Source organism: Amia ocellicauda, chromosome 21 (genome assembly GCF_036373705.1).
Source record: "Amia ocellicauda isolate fAmiCal2 chromosome 21, fAmiCal2.hap1, whole genome shotgun sequence".
NCBI classification, from domain to species: Eukaryota; Metazoa; Chordata; class Actinopteri; order Amiiformes; family Amiidae; genus Amia; species Amia ocellicauda.
This window is the reverse complement of record NC_089870.1, coordinates 21,542,178-21,565,340: the sequence shown is the minus strand read 5'-3', so window position 1 is coordinate 21,565,340 and position 23,163 is coordinate 21,542,178. Positions and strand designations below refer to the sequence as shown.

Genomic DNA, 23,163 nt, shown 5'->3' with positions numbered 1-23,163 from the left:
CCAGGACACTTGTATAGCCAGGCTAGAGCAAGTGGAACTGGAATAGACAACTGGAACAGCAACAAACGCACGCATAAATGCTTCACGAGGCGCCGGGTGTTGTATCAATGTTGATATTGATCAAGTGACCGTTCTTTGTGGTGATCTCCATACCAGGATGTAAACTGAGGGGTAGGAATAAAATCATAGAACCCTACGGCAGGTTTAACACAAGGACGATTGTGTATTTGCTTGTTTGCATTATTGCCAAATCTTCCTTCAGTGCTTTAAAGAGAACAATGAGTGGAGTTCACATTCCTCTGAAGTGTGTCTAGATCTTAAAAGCTTTCCCGAAGTTCTTGTTGTTAGTGTTTGCCAGCTGCACTTTAAACTGCATAGATTTTAAATGTCTTCATCATTTCAGCCAACTCATTTATCTTTTTATGATGAAGTTGCTCATTAATTTAAACCCAGTATGCCAGGTGTCTCAAACACCACCCCTACAACCTAGCTCACACTAGAAAGAAAACACCCTCAATTATTATCCGTTTCACAGTAAGTAAGTGTCACGACTGGTGGGGGTTCAGTGTGAACAAGTGACCAACTACGCCACCTCAGTTGGTGAGTGAGAGAGGAACTCGAAGCCCTCTATTTATGTTCACCACGGCAGGCTTGATTGGACCCCAAGACACAACAGCAGGCGGTAAGTGATAATAACAATGATTTTAATTCACAGGTTGGTTTTCAATTGCACAGAGTACGAAGACTGTGGTCAAACAATAATGACCAGGGAACATAACCAAAATATAGATATTCTAATAAAACCTAATAAAACTGCCTTTAATGATCAGGGCACAATAAAAGCTAAAATACCCCACCCAAATGAAATGATTTAGAAATATCTGCAAATCATGTCAAGATATCTTCAAATTACTTCCTGTATTTTGGCTGAGATGATCACTTCCTGTTTCCTCATTCAGTTACATAGAAATGAATTAACAAGTTAACAGGAAGTGATAATATTGGGCTACATATTATCACTTAATGATAATGACTTCCTCTAAATGAACAGGAAGTCATGTGAAGATATCTCAATGATTTCAAGATATCTCTAAATTATTTAAAGATATCTGCAAATAATTTAGAGATATCTCTACATGTACTTTTAAATGAGATCTTTAAATGATTTACAGATATCTTTAAATATTTGAAGATATCTGGAATTATTTGAAGATATCTTGAAATATTTGCAGATATCTTTAAATAATTTAGAAATATCTCGAAATTAATTAAAGATATCTCTAAATAATAATTTGTCTGGCCATAGAGGGGTGCAGGTGATGGTAATCAAGTAGGAGATGTGGGGAAGTCCACACAGGAGAGCGACCGGGTGAACGTACATTTGGTTAGTAACTTAAATAACAATTGTGAAGTAATTCAAAACAATCAAGTAAAAATAAACCCAAAACAAGGTTATTAATAAGTGAGAACAACAAAGAAACAACCAGTGAAACCAGTGAAAATATAATGAGTGCTTTAAATTAGTAATGTAAATAAATAAAAAGAACCCAAGACAATAATTAGTGATAATTAGCCAGTCACGCCCGCTCGTGACAGAAGTACTTTGTTTCTATATAAAATGTCTGCTGTTAACATCTACCCACCAGTTACACCACTGTGAACCAGAACGCCACACGTCTTGTGTCGCAAGTACAACTCTTTATTGCTCAGGAGTTAATAAATCAGGATTGCTGTCCCTCTGCTGTAGTTCACCCAACTTTTCCCTTCAGCGCAGACTGAATAAAACGGCGAGGGTGTGATCTTAATCAATAAGGAACTTACCATTCATACCAGAACTGTAGAACATTGGAATTACGTTTGAATTACTTCATAGTATATTAAAGGAAGCTCTTCTTGTATAACTGTATATATTTTAACCCCTCTTTGTACAGGTGTACAGTTCTTTGCTATACGTTACTCAGCTATTTATTTCCTGCAAATGACATCCCCGGCTGTTTGCTCAGGACACTCTCACAGATTGCCTACAGCAAACCATGTATCATTCACTGACTCTTAGCTGTGCCGGGACCTCAAAGACGCCATCAGAGAGTGTTTGTCTGGGACTCATGTAGTGCCAACTAATTTTACTCGAGAAGCAAAAGCACAGGAGTGTCATAGAGGGAGTTTCCCTGTGTGCTGTATTGTACACAAGACATTTAGTTTGAATCGAATACAAAATGGTGTCTGTCTTTTCTGGTTTCCCATATTCTACTTACAAAAGAGCATCTGTTCACAGCTTCCCTCTGACCTTGTGGTTTCCAGTGAAATAACTTTACAGAACAGGAGAATCTCTGCTTCAAATGACATGCGTTGGAAGGGGATAGCTCCTCAGGACTTGTTTTACTGATCTGGCATAATATTAACCATCCCAAATTAGGTAGAAACTGTTGGCAGTCTCCAGGCTCTCCAAACACTGGCTGTTCTAATTCCACTTTCCAATAACTGGGACAAGTGACAACATCCATTTTTCACTTCTACTTACCTCGGAGCTCTGAGAGCAGGAATTGACAAACTGGAACACCTTTGTTTTGCAATAGCACATCAATTGGAATTAAGCCGGGGGTTTATAATCTATCACTTAAATGATTTTCTTCGGGGTCCCATTCAAAAAAAGAAAATACAAGCACACGTTCATTTGTTTTCTTCAGAGAACAGAATTAAAGATTTTAAGGTGTAGACATATATATCAAAGAATGTATTTTCTCTTCTCTATGTTACCTTCATTGACAATTTAGCTGATTTCGTGGATGTTTATGTACAGTATAAATCTGACTATAATACTTACAGTGAGGACTTTGGGATATATGCACATTGCTTTGTTGCTAAAATAACTTTGTTTATGCCTTTATGCTAATTTAAGTGGCTGTACTTCCTGGTTCAGAGGGGAAATTGTAACAGATTTGGCTCCTGAGCTGGGACATGAATTTAAGGGAACTGATGGCAATTAATCACTGAAGCCCTTGTGTATTTTGAAGAATACCGATTCTGGAGCTAGCTGTAAGGAATCATATGCCCAGGTAGTTCATCACTTATCACATGGTATCACTTAGCATATCTCCATTAACCTTCAGCACTCAACAATATCTCTGCCTAGAAAAACAACCCGTAAACTTGAGATTCCTCGCTGTGGTGGAATTGATGCTAAAATTAACTACATGAACAGAACACGCTACAGACCGGTGGTCTCAACCTGTACTCCATTTAAGATTAAGATTTAAGACTGTTTTTGCAGTCAAAGTGTTTCTATCTGCTACATTATCATCATCCCAGGTGGGGGACACTGCTGTTGTACCCTTGAGCAAGATACTGTACCTAAACTGTGCCAATAAAAACCCAGCTGTATAGATGGGCAATCATATGCAAAAATAATGTGCTATATTCAATTGTAAGATAAGGGTGTCTGCTAAGAAATATATTATAATATAATATAAAACAAACCTCCCTCCTACAAATTCCCACACCAATCCTTTCCATTGGGTAGTTTCAAATAGCCTCTGGCGAAGACAAATGCAACATCTACTGATGCATTTTTAACATGCTGTTGATGGTGGGGTGGAAGGTTTGAATTAATTACATCCCTTTCACTCCAAACTCTCTAAACACACTGGACATGTGCTGCTCTATTACTTTATCTGAAAGAGTGGATCTAAAAATATAGATACATTTATAATTTGAAATCTGTTTCCTTGATTAAAACATAGTGTAACAGCAGCCAGCAGTTCTCTATACACCAGGCATTGCTAGTACCTTCAATACAGTGTCTGCTACACCACAGAGTCATATTATCAGAATCATATTAACTCATTCTTTACACAAAAGTTTTGTTTTGAAGCTCATCAGAAATCAAGTCACTGGTATTCATAAACTGCAGAACTGTTATCCATTTCCAAATGTTGTGCATAATAATGTTAAGCATGTTTTTGTGTTGATTACTTTTCCGAAACACTGAGGTATTGGTATTACTTTACATTGGGCTATTGTTACCCATACCAGGACAGTCATTTTAGTTGATTCATTTGAATTAAACAATTGATTCATTTGTTGTGGGAGGAACTAAGGATAAACTACACATAGGATTCAGAAAGAAATGTCAGTAACACAGGCATGGAGCTGTGTTTTAGTACAGTTTTCCTGTTTTCAAAGAAAAACGTCCTATTTAAAGTTATTTCTGTTGCCAGAGTGAGAGGCCAGAAATCTTGCTTTAACCTTGTGGGGCCTCAGAAGGGTCTCACTCACACCAGCATCATGTCTCAACACGCTGGGAGCCCTTGCTGACATTTCTTTCTCAGCCAGGTTCAAAACATCATTATTTTTGTACTTTGTAAAGACATTGAGAATGTAATTCATCTAAATGGCAGATCTCAGTGATTGATTGCCGAATTCGTATTTGAACTTTAAATAAGCTTATCGGAAGAGTTTATTTTACCTTATCTTCAAAGGTACAACTTGTGTTATCCTCGGCGTAATTGATTCTGCTTGCTCACATTCCCTGCATCTCTTCCTCTGGCAGATTTGATAAAGCCAGCTAGCGCACAACCCTGCAAAACCTTCTGAGTTTGTTTTGTTTGCTGTTGTGTTAAACTTTTCCAACAGATGTTATGTTATGTAACAATATGCAACGTTTGATTATTGAGTTAGACTATTGATATTATTTTATTCCAACACAAAGATGCTGTTCTTTAATATATAAATATTAAAGTTGGCTTAGTGTACTATTTCCATTGATGGTGATGAATTTGAAAATCTGCCCCAGAGACATGAGATGTGAATTGTCCTTTTCACCTCTAGCTCTTTCCTGTTAATCAACTCAAATGGTAATCAGCCTGCCTTGGACTCGCCTGCTTTCTGAAAAGGAGAGATTAAAATATAATTTTGGTAGCAAAACAGTTTTAGAAACATGAGGGACGTCACCAAAGATGAGGTGAAGAATGGGGACAGAACCGAACAGCACAACAGTGTGAGGATTTTCATGTATACGTGTCCAGGGAGAATTAATTCCTTAAATTATTATTTTTTAATTGAAAACCATATGTGTATTAATCATCTCATCCTTTATACAGCCAATGGGCGATACTGGAGATGTTTTTATTTAGAGTATGCTATGAATTATGTTTATAAATCATAATATAAATAGTGAAGGTGATTAAAACGTCACAATAAGATGCTGGTCAACAAAGCTGGCTTAAATATATATATATATATATATATATATATATATATATATATATATATATATATAATCAAGTCAAGGCACAGAAATTGCGGCACCAACTGCATGCCACAGATTTCCCAACATCATCTGTTTGCTGGCCCATTATTCTGCAACTCTTTAGTAAATTTTCTCACCCTTCACCCTTCTTTTACTCAGCCATTGTATTACGCTCCCAGGAAAATAATTCTGCACTCATCCTATTGAAATTTAATGGAGGAGACGGCTGATTTACACATTACCTTTTTCTGGAATTTGAGCAGGATTTCCAATTACCCGTAAACCTCCTGTCATTTCCCTGCTAATGAAAAATGACACTCGAGTGAACGGAGACGCTCCACGCCCACCCCCTCGTCCCCATGCCATTCCCCCTTTAATGAGAAATGACATCGGAAATGTAGGGGAGGAAATTCTCGAGGCCCTTCAGAAGAATCGTATCCTACCCAAAGCATTCGCCGCGCTGTCTGATGATTCAGTATGGTCTTCAACAGTATGGGTGTGTTTCTTTCAAGCGTATGATCACATGAACACACATCTGGCCAAAATCTATGCCAGCAATCCAGGAAGTGCTTCATATCTTGGAAATCACGTCAATACTGACTGTTACAAAGTTACTGAAACCAAAACTCATACATCGCCATGCCTTCCCACAACCGCCCTGCTATCGCAGACAGCTGGTAAATAAACACCTTTCTCTAGAAAGTGAAACTGTAAGTGAAACCAGAAAACAGAGTGATTTCATATCACCTGGAAGAGAGGTGTGCAGATATCACCTGACATGTGTGTGAGCTGCTCTCATCGGTGCATATATTATAACTTGTGAGCTGAAGGAAAGGTGTCAGGGTGTGAACATGGAAATTATCAATTACAGACACATTACTTTAACAACAGAAGAGGCGAATGGTGATGCTATGTCTTAAAGGTAGGCGTAGCTGACCCTGGTAGAGTTCAAAATCTTAAATAAAAGAGGGTTTGACACATGAGCTTGAAGGACAAGTACTCTCTGTAGTTGCCCCCAGGTTATTGAATGGTGTGTGGTTAAATGTGAATAAATACCTGCCGGAAAGGGGGATAGATGTTGAATGGGCTTGAATCCATCAGACACTGCATGCTTTAAAGTAAAATCAGAAAATGAACCATCCTGTTAAATTAGTGAAGATGGTACAATCATCATCATCATAATAATAATAATATACTTTTCGCATAGAAATACTTTGAGGTGTACAATTAATTATGTATCCATTCTGATCTTAAACTGCACCGTCAGTGTTTGCGTTTTCGGTTTTTCTTCAATTGCATATAGCTTTTGATATATGTACACATATAACATATAAGTCAGAGGATTCATTGTCTTAGTTGTGCTTCCCTGAAGGATCATCACACAGTACAACAACTGATAATAACGTTAGCCTTCATTGTTACTGAGAAAAACGACTTCTTTTCAGCCGTGGTTAAGAAATGTATTACTTTCATATCCGCAAGCATCTGAAAGTGCTTTGGCCCTGTTTCTACTTAATGCAAAAGCTTTACCTGAAGCTTTTGAAGAGTAGATGCATTTATTTTTGTGTGTGTTTAAAAAAACAAAGTGTGGTGCTTATAAGCGTACTGGTGTGTTTACAGATGTAGATGAAGATAATTGACGAGAAATACAGGCATTCACGGTGAAGTGAAAAATAAGACATCTGTCTCTAATAATCCAGCCTTCAGGTACTGCATCTGAGGACGCACAGGGGGTGCCAGGTTTTACAGGATATTTGCAGTCGAGAGAGTGTTTTCTCACTGAGCAATCTGACGACACAGTAATCCAGAAATGCCGTCTTTCAAACCAAAATGCGATGACACATCCAACCCCTCCGAGATATATAATTATTATGACAGGTTGATTAACATCCATGTTTAAGCTAGAACTAAGCATATTCTCTAACAAGCACATTTACAATCAGTATTGCTGCTGCCTTGTTCGTATAAATATGATTATTTATAAGACCGGGGGATTTACGACGACTATTAATTAACTCATAATTAATGTTGGTGCCATAACTGATGTACACACAATTTTGCACAGACACTTTCTGACAACTGTTGTTCTTATAAATCAAACTTGCTTCATACCAATTAATGTGCAATTCATTAATTAAACAGTGTTATTCAGAAGACAAGCACATACTAATAAGCCTTTAAAATTTATTTCCCTGATTATTAAATAAAATACTCATTATGTGACATGCCTGTTTTGTGACTTTGTGTTATGGTTGCCGAAATGGTCAGATATGAATGAAAGTGTTTGTAATTAAATTGTTTGGGGAATTAATTACAAAATGACTGTTGATTAACAAATAATCTTTTAACTGGGCATCATATCAAAATCACATGAGGGGGAAAAAGAGCTGTATAAATCCACCTGTATATACCACCAAGTCTCCCTCTAGCATTGGACTGAAGAACCTCAGTTTGAAGATCCAATGAGGATGCTGTCAGCAAGCAGGTTCTCCCACAGGTTGATCAATATATATGATGTAGGTTAATTCAGCTGGTTAAGGAAATCACAGGTCTATCACACACTGCAGCTATTGAAAGCAGACTCCAGCCATGTGAGGAAGTGAATTCACTCTGGAAGCTCTGCAGATAGTGTCAAAACACAACAGCAACAAACATGGCCCAGTCAAAACAGAGGAGCCAAATCTGAGCATTTGTTAGTGGAAAGATATTCCACTTCATATCATCTGATCATGTGATTAGGGGTGGCTTCTCTAGGATGACCAGAGCAAGCTGAACGTCTCTCACAACAGCTGTGCGCTGGCAGTGACATATTTTCGCCATCTCACATGCTGACAGGCCAGATGGCTAAGGCGGCAGAAACCACCATTCTTGAGTGGCCTTCACAATCTCCAGATCTCGATCCAATACAACACATGTGGCAGGATCTGAGGAGGCACAAGCTTATACTTAGACAGTATATTAAACCTGAATTGTTTTATTTTTGGTAGATAAATTCAATTAAATCACATTAATCCCAAACTGACACAGATTATCTTTCAATCTTTCTTTTAATCATTCAAGAAAAGCCTAATCAAATTATCTACTTGCATTTGAAATCATCTCATTATAACATTATGAAAAATGGATCCTTGATTGATTTATTCAAAATGCCACTTTAGTTATGTTTTAAGTAATCATATTAACTGGACAGTCCACAGAGTTAATATATTGTAAAAATAATTATCAATTTCATCTTATTTCATGTTAGTACTTGCTAGCAGCTGAAAGATGAATTTCATAATAATGACTAAAGCATAGTAGACTATAATGCAGTGGTTCAAAACCCTGGTACTGGCTGGTTTTTGTTCCAACCAAGCTCTCACTTACTTAATTGAATCTTAATTGAAGCAACAATCTGCTTAGATATGACTTTTTAAATTGTGAAATAAAATAGTTGGTTCTTTAATAAGTTATTTTTACAATTCTATACTTACCTTAACCCCACTAATGAAAAGGCTCTGATTAAGGAAATAATTTCAATTAAGGGTTCAATTATGTAATTGAGAGCTCACATGTAACAAAAACCAACAGGGTTAGTTGGGCTAGCATATATTAAACAAATATTTTTGTAATAAAAAACAATCAAAACAAAAGTTATATTTTCAAAAAATAGTTTTCCACAGAGCGATACCAATATATTAAACCGTAGTTATTAGAAAATATGATTCTCAAGAAAAAAAAAAAAAAAAAGTTCAAATTTAGGTGGCAGCCTAATTGCTGTTTTCTTTCAGTGTATTTGCTTCATCAACAAAATTAACATAATAAAACTCTGAGTGAGATAGTAAATGAAAATTACATGCACAGTCTACAAGATAATTAGTGTCCTTACCGGCCTCTTCACACTAAAACTTTGTGGGTATTGCAAATTTAATCATGAAATATTTTTTACTTGGCAGGCAACCAGACACACTACCGGTAAAATGTAATCATGCAACTGATTTCACAATCAATAAGCAGATTGCATAGACTGTGTGTACATATATGAACGATTCACATTCACTTAATATACACAGTCACTGTTGTATTGCATATATCCTAACAAATGCTACAACACATTAATTAGTACACCAATCCTGGTAAACACTGGCAGTTATTTGCTAAAGAAGCTGTAATGTTTTATTACCATGTTATACAGCCTTGATGAAGATGTCAAATATACTTACTTAGCAAATCAAACAAAACATTATTTCAATATAAACACTTATATTATTTCATTAAATATGTATTTGATTGATTGTTTCTTTTTTCCTTATTTGCCCACAAGTGCCAAACTATATTAAGGAAAATTAATTGTAACTAGTCAAAACAATTAATAATTAAATAATTGTAAATCTGGAGGCGTTTAATTCTATGTTTTCTAATCAGTCTAATTCTGAAAATCAATAAAAGCGCTATCTGCACAAGATTAAAACTCTGGAAGTCCTTAGATTTAGTAAAATACCAAAGAAGTGTATTTACCTCCCAGATATCGATTAGTTTACATGAAGGAAACGTTGTTTTTATTAAATGCAATGCAATGAACAGCGAAAATGTTTTGCACGTGACCTATAAACAACGATGCCTCTCGATAGATTATCTGGGGTAAAAAATAATTAACTACATTTCAAAATTGGCAGGTAAAACTCATAAGCAACCTGAAAGTGGGATGAATTTGAGTTTTGTGCCAAATAGGCTTTTACATTAATTTAAGACCTCCCACATTAGCATAAGTCGGGTGAAGTACTGGCACACCATGACAACAAATAAATAAATATAACTTTCTCTATTTTTAAAGAAATCTGCCGTGTTTTGAATTTGGTTTTATCTGGAGTATGAGCATAAATAAAAACAACCTGAAAGTTGTTTTATCTGAAAGCTGGTGAAGGAATAATAATACAGAATGGTAGACTTTGATCTTGTGCTTTGCTTATGTTTTCAGTGGCATTGAAGAGAGTCTATTGAGAGAAGGTAGCCTGTGATAATTTGTCTTTGAAGTTCTGTATATTACATATTTAAAGAGCCGAAATGTAAACTTCCCCTATAATAACCCACAGATGAAGGCGAGGATGCACTGATATATGATTAAGGTCTTTCTCTCTGTTTGCTTGTTGAGCACAAACTGTAAACAGAGCAGGTACGAGGTTTCCCGAACGCAGACCCGCTGTCAGAGATCCGTCATGTTTAGTCACGGATTTAAAGCTCTGATAAACAATATTTGTGTTCACCTTGCCGTCTCTTTTGCTTCACTGAGCTGCCGCTGCTGTTTATTCACTCAATGTCAGTGGGAAAGTGAATGTGTGGAGTTTAAAAAGCGGTTGTGGGATATTTCAAGGGACAGCAAGGAAGACAGAGACACCAACAGATATTGTACTCCAAACAAGTTCATACAAGTTCATAGAGTGGTTATTTCAGTCAAAGTTGCTCTTCTATCAGCTTGAATCAGTCGGCCCATTCTCCTCTGACCTCTAGCATCAACGAGGCATTTTCGCCCACAGGACTGCCGCATACTGGATGTTTTTCCCTTTTCACACCATTCTTTGTAAACCCTAGAAATGGTTGTGCGTGAAAATCCCAGTAACTGAGCAGACTGAGAAATACTCAGACCGGCCCGTCTGGCACCAACAACCATGCCACGCTCAAAATTGCTTAAATCACCTTTCTTTCCCATTCAGACATTCAGTTTGGAGTTCAGGAGATTGTCTTGACCAGGACCACACCCCTAAATGCATTGAAGCAACTGCCATGTGATTGGTTGGTTAGATAATTGCATTAATGAGAAATTGAACAGGTGTTCCTAATAATCCTTTAGGTGAGTGTATAGAGTCATACCATAACACAATTTCATATGGCCGACAAAAAATGGTCTCTACTGCACACATGATTGATATGTGTGTATATATATACACATGTGTATGCATTAGATATAAAATAATTCCCCCCCAACACTGTTTGAGACGAATCAAAATATGAATTGCTTCCTTCAAATGATCTTCAAAATGTAATCTTCAAAAACCTGAAATTATTATCGAATGAATATACAAAAGAGACATTGAGGGCTGGTCATACATAAAACATGAACCTGAGTGACAACAATAGGGCTGATGAGAATTTCTGAGAGGCTCAGGAAAAAAAACTAAAACGGTGATGTTAATTCATTCTGCGACACTGGTAGTTATTGATCAAGCATTTTGCTTTAATTCGCTGTCAACACATTTGTTGTCGATGAGGCTCGTAGATTCATCCGAGAGCTATAGCAGCTTAATTGCAAAGTCCCTGCAGTGGTTTCTGTGTTTGGAGAAATTGCTTAATTCACCAAAATGAAGTTCTGCCAATCGGTGGAGCATTTGCTGTCTTGAACATGTCGGCAAACACTTTATTCAACTGTAATCCTGCTACACTGCAGTATGAACTGAAGATAAAAAAAAAATGTATGGATGCCTAATAAAATACATAAGAACATAAGACAGTGTCCAGTCGAGAGGAGGCCATTCGCCCCATCGTGCTCATTTGGTGTCCATTAATAACTAAGTGATCAAGGATCCTATCCAGTCTGTTTTTGAATGTTCCCACATTGTCTCTTCAGCCACATCGCTGGGGAGTTTGTTCAGATTGTGACGCCTCTCTGTGTGAAGTGTCTCCTGTTTTCTGTCTTGAATACCTTGAAGCCCAATTTGCATTTGTGTCCCCGGGTGCGTGTATCCCTGCAGATCTGGAAAAGCTCCTCTGGTTTGATGTGGTCGATGCCTTTCATGATTTTGAAGACTTGGATCAAGTCCCCACGTAGTCTCCTCTGTTCCAGGGTGAAAAGGTTCAGGTCCTCAGTCTCTCAGTAGGACATTCCCTTCAGACCTGGAATAAGTCTGGTTGCTCTCCTCTGAACTGCCTCTAGAGCAGCGATATCTTTCTTGAAGTGTGGAGCCCAGAACTGTCCACAGTATCCAGATGAGCTCTAACTAGTGCATTGTACAGTCTGAACATCACTGCCCTTGATCTCAATTCTACACTTTTGACAATATACCCTAACACTCTGTTTGCCTTTCTTATTGCTTCCCCACATTGTTTGGATGGAGAAAGTGAGGAGTCCACATACACTCCTAAGTCTTATAATTATCTGATACAATTAACATAAATGAAGCACAAATGAATCCTCTACTTTGCTTTTACCCATTCCTAAACACTACTGGTTATTATTATTGTGACATTTGCAAGACGTATGCAGGTGACAGATTTATTCTATAGGATTGTTAAACAAGAAACATAGTTGTATTCTCTTTGACTGTCTTATAAAATGGTGTACAGTGTGTTTCTCGGCCAAAGCAATATCAGATTCTCATCTCCTCGGCTGCCGTTGCCTCGCCGGAAAACTTGAGGGAACGGCTCTTTTGTTTTGCTGAGAGAGGCAACAGCAAAGATTGAGGTCTTACACGTCTGCGTCTGTGTCAGAATGGCTGAAAAGGAGTTTATAGCTGCAGGTTACCGAATGACTAGAGGGAGCGGGAAGAGAAAACGAAACAGAAAACGTGGTCGTGAAGAGAGATGCACCTCCGTCAGAACACTGGGTGCTAATGACCTAACCTAGGGGAACGCGGCTGTTATAAACAGATCGAAATTTGAAAAATCAGATGCGAGGCAGACCGGCAGTGATCGGGGGAGGCAGAGGCAATGTCATCAACATGTTACATTTGGGGAATAAAAGCCTTTTTGTATAAAGTCAGACGAAGTGACCAGAGGAGAAGATTACATTCACTGTGATTGTAGGAATACATAGCCGAGAGCTTGGCAATCAGACTCAGTTTCAATTACAAGAGACTTCTCCTTTACTTCTTGTGAACTTGTCAGACATGCAGTGATCAATAAACGGTGAGAAGTTATTGACACATGTCTGGAGCATTTAATTGAGCATGAAGGATTACAGCTATGGAGAAATGAGGCACAAATATCTTTCCACAGGGGTTGTATCCTTTACAATTTTATATAATGTCTGACAGAAAAGTACCTTTTTTTCCAACAGACAGTTTAATAAATGAAAGAACATTTTATTGATTTCTTGACTCCCACCTATTTTATTAACTTTACTTTATTTTTGTAAACAACCCCTGATTCAATCTATCGGTAAGAGTTTTGGAAACACATATTTATTACATCCAACCAATTAGAACCTTTCCCAACTTGTCCCATTACTTGAACAAAGCTTCGATTGAAATATTGATTTCTCATGAAATACCTATCCCAGAAACTATTGTAATATTGAATCAGTTAAATAAATAGTGTTGTGATGAAACCACCATACAATAATGTCCAAATTATGCTTAAATCATGATGAAATTAATAAGAAAATTGAGATGCTATATGTATTTTCTTAAGTTTGGGTATATAATCTTTATTAGAAGCAGTATGGAAAGGGTTCCGTTTTAATGGTAAGAATATAGATTAATTATTTTTTATCATTTGAAATATAATTATGTGGTAATGCTCCTTCTGTGAAAAAACCCAGTGAATCAAATTCTGAAACATTCAACAGCTTTATGAATTTATACCCTAATATTATTAAAAAAACTTCAAATATGTTTTATAAAATAAAATTCCAATCATATTTATTATTTATTGTAGGGCCTGACTTTGAAAGCCTGATATTGTCCTGTGTGCTGTTCTGGAACACCTCGTATTGAAATGAGCAACAAACTCAATATTCCATACAGTGTACACGATATGGCCTGTTACACTGTACACAATACGGCCTGTTACACTGTACACAATACAGCCTGTTACACTGTACACAAAAATGCCATTACACTGTACACGATATGGCCTGTTACACTGTACACAATACGCCCTGTTACACTGTACACAATACAGCCTGTTACACTGTACACAATACGCCCTGTTTCACTGTACACAATACGCACTGTTACACTGTACACAAAAACGCCCTGTTACACTGTACACAATATGCCCTGTTACACTGTACACAATACAGTCTGTTACACTGTACACAATATGCTGTTACACTGTACACAATATGCCCTGTTACACTGTACACAATATGCCCTGTTACACTGTTCACAATACAGTCTGTTAGACTGTACACAAAAATGCCCTGTTACACTGTACACTATATGCTCTGTTACACTGTACACAATACAGCCTGTTACACTGTACACAAAAATGCCATTACACTGTACACAATACGCCCTGTTTCACTGTACACAATACGCACTGTTACACTGTACACAATACGCCCTTTTACATTGTACACAATATGCTCTGTTACACTGTACACAGTACGCTCTGTTACACTGTATACAATACAGTGTGTTACACTGTTCACAATACAGTCTGTTACACTGTACACAATGCAGCCTGTTACACTGTACACAATACAGTCTGTTACACTGTACACAAAAATGCCATTACACTGTACACAATACGCCCTGTTTCACTGTACACAATATTCCCTGTTACACTGTTCACAATACAGTCTGTAACACTGTACACAATACAGTCTGTTAGACTGTACACAAAAATGCCCTGTTACACTGTACACTATATGCTCTGTTACACTGTACACAATACACCCTGTTACACTCTACACAATACGCCCTGTTACACTGTACACAATACACCCTGTTACACTGTACACAATACGCCCTGTTTCACTGTACACAATATTCCCTGTTACACTGTTCACAATACAGTCTGTAACACTGTACACAATACAGTCTGTTAGACTGTACACAAAAATGCCCTGTTACACTGTACACTATATGCTCTGTTACACTGTACACAATACACCCTGTTACACTGTACACAATACGCCCTGTTACACTGTACACAAAAATGCCATTACACTGTACACAATACGCCCTGTTAAACTGTACACAGTACGCTCTGTTACACTGTACACAATACAGCCTGTTACACTGTACACAATACACCCTGTTACACGGTACACAATACAGCCTGTTACACTGTACACAATACACCCTGTTACACGGTACACAATACAGCCTGTTACACTGTACACAAAAATGCCCTGTTACACTGTACACAATACAGTCTGTTACACTGTACACAATATGCTCTGTTACACTGTACACAATACGCCCTGTTACACTGTACACAGTACGCTCTGTTACACTGTATACAATACAGTGTGTTACACTGTTCACAATACAGTCTGTTACACTGTACACTATGCAGCCTGTTACACTGTACACAATACAGTCTGTTACACTGTACACAAAAATGCCCTGTTACACAGTACACAATATGCTCTGTTACACTGTACACAATACGTCCTGTTACACTGTACACAGTACGCTCTGTTACACTGTATACAATACAGTGTGTTACACTGTTCACAATACAGTCTGTTACACTGTACACAATGCAGCCTGTTACACTGTACACAATACAGTCTGTTACACTGTACACAATATGCTCTGTTACACTGTACACAATACGCCCTGTTACACTGTACACAGTACGCTCTGTTACACTGTATACAATACAGTGTTACACTGTTCACAATACAGTCTGTTACACTGTACACTATGCAGCCTGTTACACTGTACACAATACAGTCTGTTACACTGTACACAAAAATGCCCTGTTACACAGTACACAATATGCTCTGTTACACTGTACACAATACGTCCTGTTACACTGTACACAGTACGCTCTGTTACACTGTATACAATACAGTGTGTTACACTGTTCACAATACAGTCTGTTACACTTTACACAATGCAGCCTGTTACACTGTACACAAAAATGCCCTGTTACACTGTACACAATACAGTCTGTTACACTGAACACAATACGCCCTGTTACACTGTACACAATACGTCCTGTTACACTGTACACAGTACGCTCTGTTACACTGTATACAATAGTCTGTTACACTGTACACAAAAATGCCCTGTTACACAGTACACAATATGCTCTGTTACACTGTACACAATACGTCCTGTTACACTGTACACAGTACGCTCTGTTACACTGTATACAATACAGTGTTACACTGTTCACAATACAGTCTGTTACACTGTACACTATGCAGCCTGTTACACTGTACACAATACAGTCTGTTACACTGTACACAAAAATGCCCTGTTACACAGTACACAATATGCTCTGTTACACTGTACACAATACGTCCTGTTACACTGTACACAGTACGCTCTGTTACACTGTATACAATACAGTGTGTTACACTGTTCACAATACAGTCTGTTACACTGTACACTATGCAGCCTGTTACACTGTACACAATACAGTCTGTTACACTGTACACAAAAATGCCCTGTTACACAGTACACAATATGCTCTGTTACACTGTACACAATACGTCCTGTTACACTGTACACAGTACGCTCTGTTACACTGTATACAATACAGTGTGTTACACTGTTCACAATACAGTCTGTTACACTGTACACAATGCAGCCTGTTACACTGTACACAATACAGTCTGTTACACTGTACACAATATGCTCTGTTACACTGTACACAATACGCCCTGTTACACTGTACACAGTACGCTCTGTTACACTGTATACAATACAGTGTTACACTGTTCACAATACAGTCTGTTACACTGTACACTATGCAGCCTGTTACACTGTACACAATACAGTCTGTTACACTGTACACAAAAATGCCCTGTTACACAGTACACAATATGCTCTGTTACACTGTACACAATACGTCCTGTTACACTGTACACAGTACGCTCTGTTACACTGTATACAATACAGTGTGTTACACTGTTCACAATACAGTCTGTTACACTTTACACAATGCAGCCTGTTACACTGTACACAAAAATGCCCTGTTACACTGTACACAATACAGTCTGTTACACTGAACACAATACGCCCTGTTACACTGTACACAATACGTCCTGTTACACTGTACACAGTACGCTCTGTTACACTGTATACAATAGTCTGTTACACTGTACACAACAATGCCCTGTTACACTGTACACAATATGCTCTGTTACACTGTACACAATACAGTGTGTTACACTGTTCACAATACAGTCTGTTACACTGTACACAATACGGTGTGTGTATTTGCTCTGACTCTGCAGCAACTTTAAAGACTGATACTCAGATCACACAGCCTGAAATGTATTTAGCTATTAATGAAAAGAAACTGTAGGGTGCTGTGTTAAAATTTACTCACAAGTGCGTTGTAATGTTGGACAACATTCGGCCGTGCTTATATTTCAAACAGAACACCACACAGCCTCCTTTTTAGAATAATTTAATAATTAAATAAGGACTCATGTTCTCTCCACAATATACAATTTTCAGTCCTATTGATTTAGGTGCCAGGGCAATTCAGCCCCGGGATTGCCACCCTGAACATTCATCCTCACATTTCTTTTTCTAAAACATGATAGATTTACAACGAACACCATTCTTTAGAGTATGTCATGCAGCAGTGTCACTTTTTGCCTATTGATAAAGTCGCTGCCGTAATGAATTGCAACAGGATACATTCTGCGGTGCTCGGAAACTAATGCAATGTTATGCGGTTGTCAAATGCTTGAGCAACTATCATAGAACGATGTCACAAATAAAGCGTTGGTTTTCGATAAGTCATGTTTTTCACTTGGCGTCTGTAGTTGTGCATTTTTGAAGCTGATGTTTGCAAAGAAAATCGTGAAGTGAATATTGTGATTAAACCTCAGCTGATTTTATTTATTTATTTATGTTCTGATAAACGCTTTAATGCCTCAAAAACATCCCCTGTAAACTATTACACGCTGTATATTGCAATTATATTTGTACAGGAGTCCTGAAATTAACATTAAACGTTCTAAATGACAGAGTTTATGATATTTGTTTAATCTCTTTTGGGAAGTGATTAAATCTAATACAAAACCTTGTTTTTTCTTCTATTCCCTCTTCATGTCTGGAGCCCGAAGTGAAGTTTTCATATTCTGTTGCTATGGAAATGTCACATTCAGATTTATGACTTTGATCATGCTTGACAATGAGAAATTATGTTTCTCCAATATTTTATAACAGAGATGAGGTTTTGTTATCATTTTCTTTAAACAAACAAACATATGGTGAAATAAATAAAAACAATGTTTAACTGGCTTGATTAAACTGGCCAGCCATAGCTAATTGTGTAATAGTCTTGTATTGGAGGTAGTTCGTGACTGATCGATAACTCAGAGAATTTGTAAAATGTCCTGTCAACGGACTAAACTGATCACCCCAGTTGTTGCCAGTCGAATTTATATGAACGAGTCCTTTCAATACATCAAATTAAGTACAATGTATCGGCCACATTGTAATACGACTTAAAGTCCAAACTCTCCAGAACAAAAGCCAACACCACAAGAGCTGGCTGTTTGGTCACCGAAAACTGAAAATCTGAAAATGAAAGTTGATCGAACTGTGTTAAGAAGTAGTGTGTGCAAGCTTTGGACTCTTGCCATCCTCGATTATTGAAGTTTCCTGGATCGTGAAAACATATGACGCAGTTAAACCCTGATCAGAAGAAAATACGGCTTGTTGGTGTGATTATTAATCCAAAAATTGACAGAAACCATGGAGAAGAAAAAAAAGTACATGAAAGGAAGGAAAGGAACTACAGCAGAATGAGAAGTAATAATATCTGTGGTGCTCACCGCTTATTGGTCCCTTGATTTATTTTGTTGTTCATCCCTTACAGACTGAGAGAGCTCAACATTATCCCCCTAAAACACTGGGGAAATCATGGTGTTTTGTATCCTGACCACTGCTATTGCGGGCCGGAGGTATATATGTCAGTTCTGCTGCCGTCCTTGATAAACAAGCAGCTAAAGCCAGAGAATTTGCCAGATATTGGAGTCCTGCCAGCATAATCTAGTGCCTGCTTTTAAGAGGAGCACAGAAAGGGTCTAGGCTTTAAAAGAATATATATATATATATATATATATATATATATATATATATATATATATATATATAATGTCTTGCATCTGAGAACACGTATAAAGGAACATCACTAGTTTACTCTATTGCCGACGAGCTTAAGTATGCTGGAGACTTTAGGAGTTGATAAAGCAGTTGATTATAGCTGTATAGACTTAAATCTTCCTCCCTCTATACCTTTTCATGTTTCCGACAGCCGTGGCAGCTCTTTATGAATCTCAAGCAGTTATTTATACAGGCTATTCGGTTTCTCAAACAGAAAACAGGACAGGTTCCTTTTTCGAGTCGAGGGGGCTGAAAAACTTGGGTGGTTTCGGCATGGCTGGATTGTATTTCTTGATCCATGCGTATGGTATCATTAGTTCTGCTGTTACAGAGCGCGGGAGATAATGCTGTCAGTTTAGAGAAGGGAAGCTTGTGTACAGTGGAGAAGTGTCTTATCAGATCACATCACCACATTCAATTAGTGTAAAAAAAATCGCGGATTCTGTTCCTTCAGTACCAATGTACATTTTCTTCCCCTTAATCCTGCTCCCTGGTGTTTGTGTCTCCAAACTTATTTAGCCCCGATATTTATTAATGCACTTGACGAAGTGTAACTAAAGGCGGATTTAGACCGCCAGTACATTTGGCAGAAGAAAAAGTTCATCGTATCAAGGAGAACTTCAGTCCCACTGTGGAGAATGGACCTTGTGCCCCTATGTGAACTGTGTGGTAGATGAATTCCAACATAGACCAGGATATTTCACCCCAAAAGCTTAGTTTCAAATGCATGGTAACACTTTAGATTAAGTGTCCCTAATAACTGTGTATTTACACTGTAATTACTTGGTAACTACCAATGTAATTATGCATATATACACCGTATTTATAATGTAACAAGTTATTACAGCGTAAATACACAGTAATTAGAGACACTTCATTTGAAGTGTTACCAAATGCACTGTCCATCAAGGTAACTATATATAACTATAACACACACACATCCAAGTATTTGACCAAATGGTTAAGGGAGCACATAGTCCTCCTTCATTGGCTTCATAAACTCCAGACTTTGATCCAAAAGAACATTTCTGGTATAAACTGAAAAAAGTAGTAAAAGTAGTGCATTATAGTGGAGATACATACAAACTGCATGGAAGAGGGGTCCAATATCTGTCCTGAGAAGCTGATGAACCTACAGAGAGCCAAAAGTGGTTTCCAAAAGCCCATACTTCTGGGTAATTAATATACTTGCACATTGTGTATTTAGAAATATATACCTAGCAGGTATGCTATTGATCCATACAATTCGTATAGTGAAGCACAACTGTCTTTATAAACATAATTTGTTTCACTGCCAAAGCAGCTTTATTACACTCCAACCGTGGAATTAATACACTTGAAGTCTTCTGCACATTATTTATTTTTCCAACCCCTCAGTCTGAGTAGCATTATTAAGTATCAAATTTGTTCTATTTTTAAAGAAACGACAACATTTCACATGTGGCAGAACTGACATCTAGAGAAACGGCATTAGGTGCCTGTGGTACGGTAGCTTATCCAAAGGTGGTTTGATTTACAACATCAAGGTTAGTCTGCAGAAAAGTGGATGAAAGGTCTTCAGTCTGACGAGTCGAGTTCTGAAAGCTTTTCAATCTGAGCCGAGGCAATCTGAAGGGATACAGAGAAACTCAAGGATAAGTGTCTGTGGCCAGCAGCGAAAAACTGGGTTTAGATACATGCTGGGCCATCAGGAAGTTGGTATATTGGTATGGATTGTATTCTACAATATGGCAATGATTCAAGCACATAACATTCACTGTACAGGAGGAAGTAGAGAATGGAGCCAACTTTCACAAATGGAAAAAAAAAACTGCACTACATCATCCATCTTGACAGTGAAGAAGAAGACAGAGCAGCAGACATCACAAGAGTAGAGAATATATTGGATGAATCTAAAGAAGAAATATTCACCATTATATCCCTAGCATGGTCATATAATTTGTTGTCTTTTGTATATATATATATATATATATATATTGTATATAAATCATACGTTATATATATATATATCATTTAGCCACACATCGAAATAAAAGCAATCAGACTTTAAATCCTACATTTCTTCCATGGCATTGTATACAAAACGTATTTCCAATGAGGTATATAAAGGGAGTCATTAGTTGAGAATTCCCCAAAGAGAAAGCTTCTTCAATTAGAAAACATCCCGGCCATAAATCTTGAAAACATTGTATGGTACTTTACTGATAATAGGAAACTCATTAGAGCTTGCGGGAAAAAAGACTGCAAAAAAAAGATCTTTCCTTCTAAAGTTGGTGTTATAATGAGGGAAAAGTGTGCACAGGGATCTATTTATAAAATTAATTTGGCAAGACCTAATGGTGTCCTTTCTATACAATGACACCATATTATTATCATTACCTCACATATTCTTCTGTTTATCCCCACTGTCCACCAGGGCACAATTATTCTCTCTTTATTTTATTTTATTTAGGGAATATAACTGCTTAGGGATCTAATCAGGTTACTTACCATTTCAAACTAATGTTTTTTATTCGGAGATGTTGTTGTCCACTGTAATTTATTATTGATCACACCACTTCCATTGTACTATTTCTTTGATTAGACCGTGTAATGATTGATGATGTTTCGGTATCGCAGCTCGAGCACTGCCTCGGCTGGACAGTGCGCTTATCGACACCCTGAGCTTTCAAGGAAGATACGTTTACTGGGATGTGAAACTGTCCGTCCAGGAGGTTTAAATTGTAAGGAATTTTAATTTCCGTGTTACCGGGAAATTGCGGTTTATTGAGGAACTTAACCGTCCTTAATGAAAGCATGATTGGGACTTATGGGTTCATGGCTTTATGGATTCTGTTCTCAAACTTGGCGAGTTTCTTAAGCTTATCTTTGTGGTAATGTGGTATCCTAGCGGAGCACAAGTCCATGCAAAACTTAGGAATTACTTAATGTGATTTGGCCCCATTCATCTGGAACAAGATTTTGCCTTCAAGGCATTCCCACTCATTAAATGGATGTTATATTACTGATTGAACTCTTATTATGTAAATCATGCACCATATACCAGATATTTGCAAGCATCCAACTGGCATACTGTTAATAACATTCAGGAAACGTATTCACTATGGCTCTGAGTGGAAAAGCAGGCATGTCCAGTCCTCTCGTGGGACACCCCCTTCGAAAGGGCTTTTACTTTGTTTGCTCATTGCCAAGGATATCTGTGCTTACTTGGAGGACTTGGTTCCCACTGTTGGTGGAATATCGTAAACTGATGCTCCTCGTTTGGGGTTTCATGTGTTCCTTTTGACCTCAAGCCATGTAAGCAAAGTGCTCACTCCATATGCCGGCACCCAAAGGATCAGTTCACTCCGCTCGCTCTCCATTTAAATGGTTTCTCTTCCATGCTTCCTGTGTGTGTAATATGCTGCTAGATTAAAACCAGGGAGGCACATTCCCTAATACAGCATAATACTTGACACTTTTAGAAGGCTGAAGTATACCTGTAGTGGAGGGAGAAGTCACTTTAATCTTAAGGGTTCATATACGTCTGCTGGCAGGAAGAAATTCGCACAGATCCATAACGTAACATGGATCTTCCCCATGAGGCTCGAGTGTGTTGTAATGTTCGATTTATAGATGCATCCTGAAACATAACTTAAAACCACAATTACTGCTTTGTTCTGTTAACCCTCGGACAGAAGAAATCTGAAGTGTGGAATCTGTTACTATTTGACTGTGGGTTGAAATTGTTTCACTTGTCTTTTCCAGAAATTACATTAGCTGTGGATTTTATTTTATTTTTATACAATGCTAATATGGAATTGTCTTGGCGGGACAAAAACTCTAACTAAAATAAGACGCTAGGGTGGTGTAAACTGATACAATAGTATTTGGTAAATTGAATTAACTCCGCAAGAAAATAATCAATAGACA

At 37.6% G+C, this 23,163-nt stretch overlaps 1 protein-coding gene across 1 annotated transcript; it reads left to right on the top strand.

Annotated features, from left to right (window-relative positions):
- The first annotated feature begins 4,936 nt into the window (after positions 1 to 4,936).
- LOC136716947 (dynein heavy chain) lies at positions 4,937 to 21,971 on the top strand. The gene is made up of 10 exons (XM_066694392.1): positions 4,937 to 4,994; positions 5,512 to 5,761; positions 15,323 to 15,445; positions 15,528 to 15,788; positions 15,887 to 15,997; positions 16,199 to 16,291; positions 16,390 to 16,508; positions 16,546 to 16,843; positions 16,942 to 17,084; positions 21,871 to 21,971. The coding sequence occupies exons 1-10, from the start codon at positions 4,937 to 4,939 to the stop codon at positions 21,969 to 21,971; spliced, it is 1,557 nt and encodes a 518-aa protein (XP_066550489.1).
- Positions 21,972 to 23,163: the final 1,192 nt, after the last annotated feature.

Excerpts from the sequence above, each read along its gene's own strand:
- LOC136716947 (XM_066694392.1), top strand. The coding sequence starts at position 4,937 with ATGAGGGACGTCACCAAAGATGAGGTGAAGAATGGGGACAGAACCGAA. Across the intron at positions 15,446-15,527 it reads CACTGTTCACAATACAGTCT|TACACAATATGCTCTGTTAC; the intron begins GTTACACTGTAC and ends CCTGTTACACAG. Across the intron at positions 17,085-21,870 it reads ACAATGCAGCCTGTTACACT|CTCGAGCACTGCCTCGGCTG; the intron begins GTACACAAAAAT and ends TCGGTATCGCAG.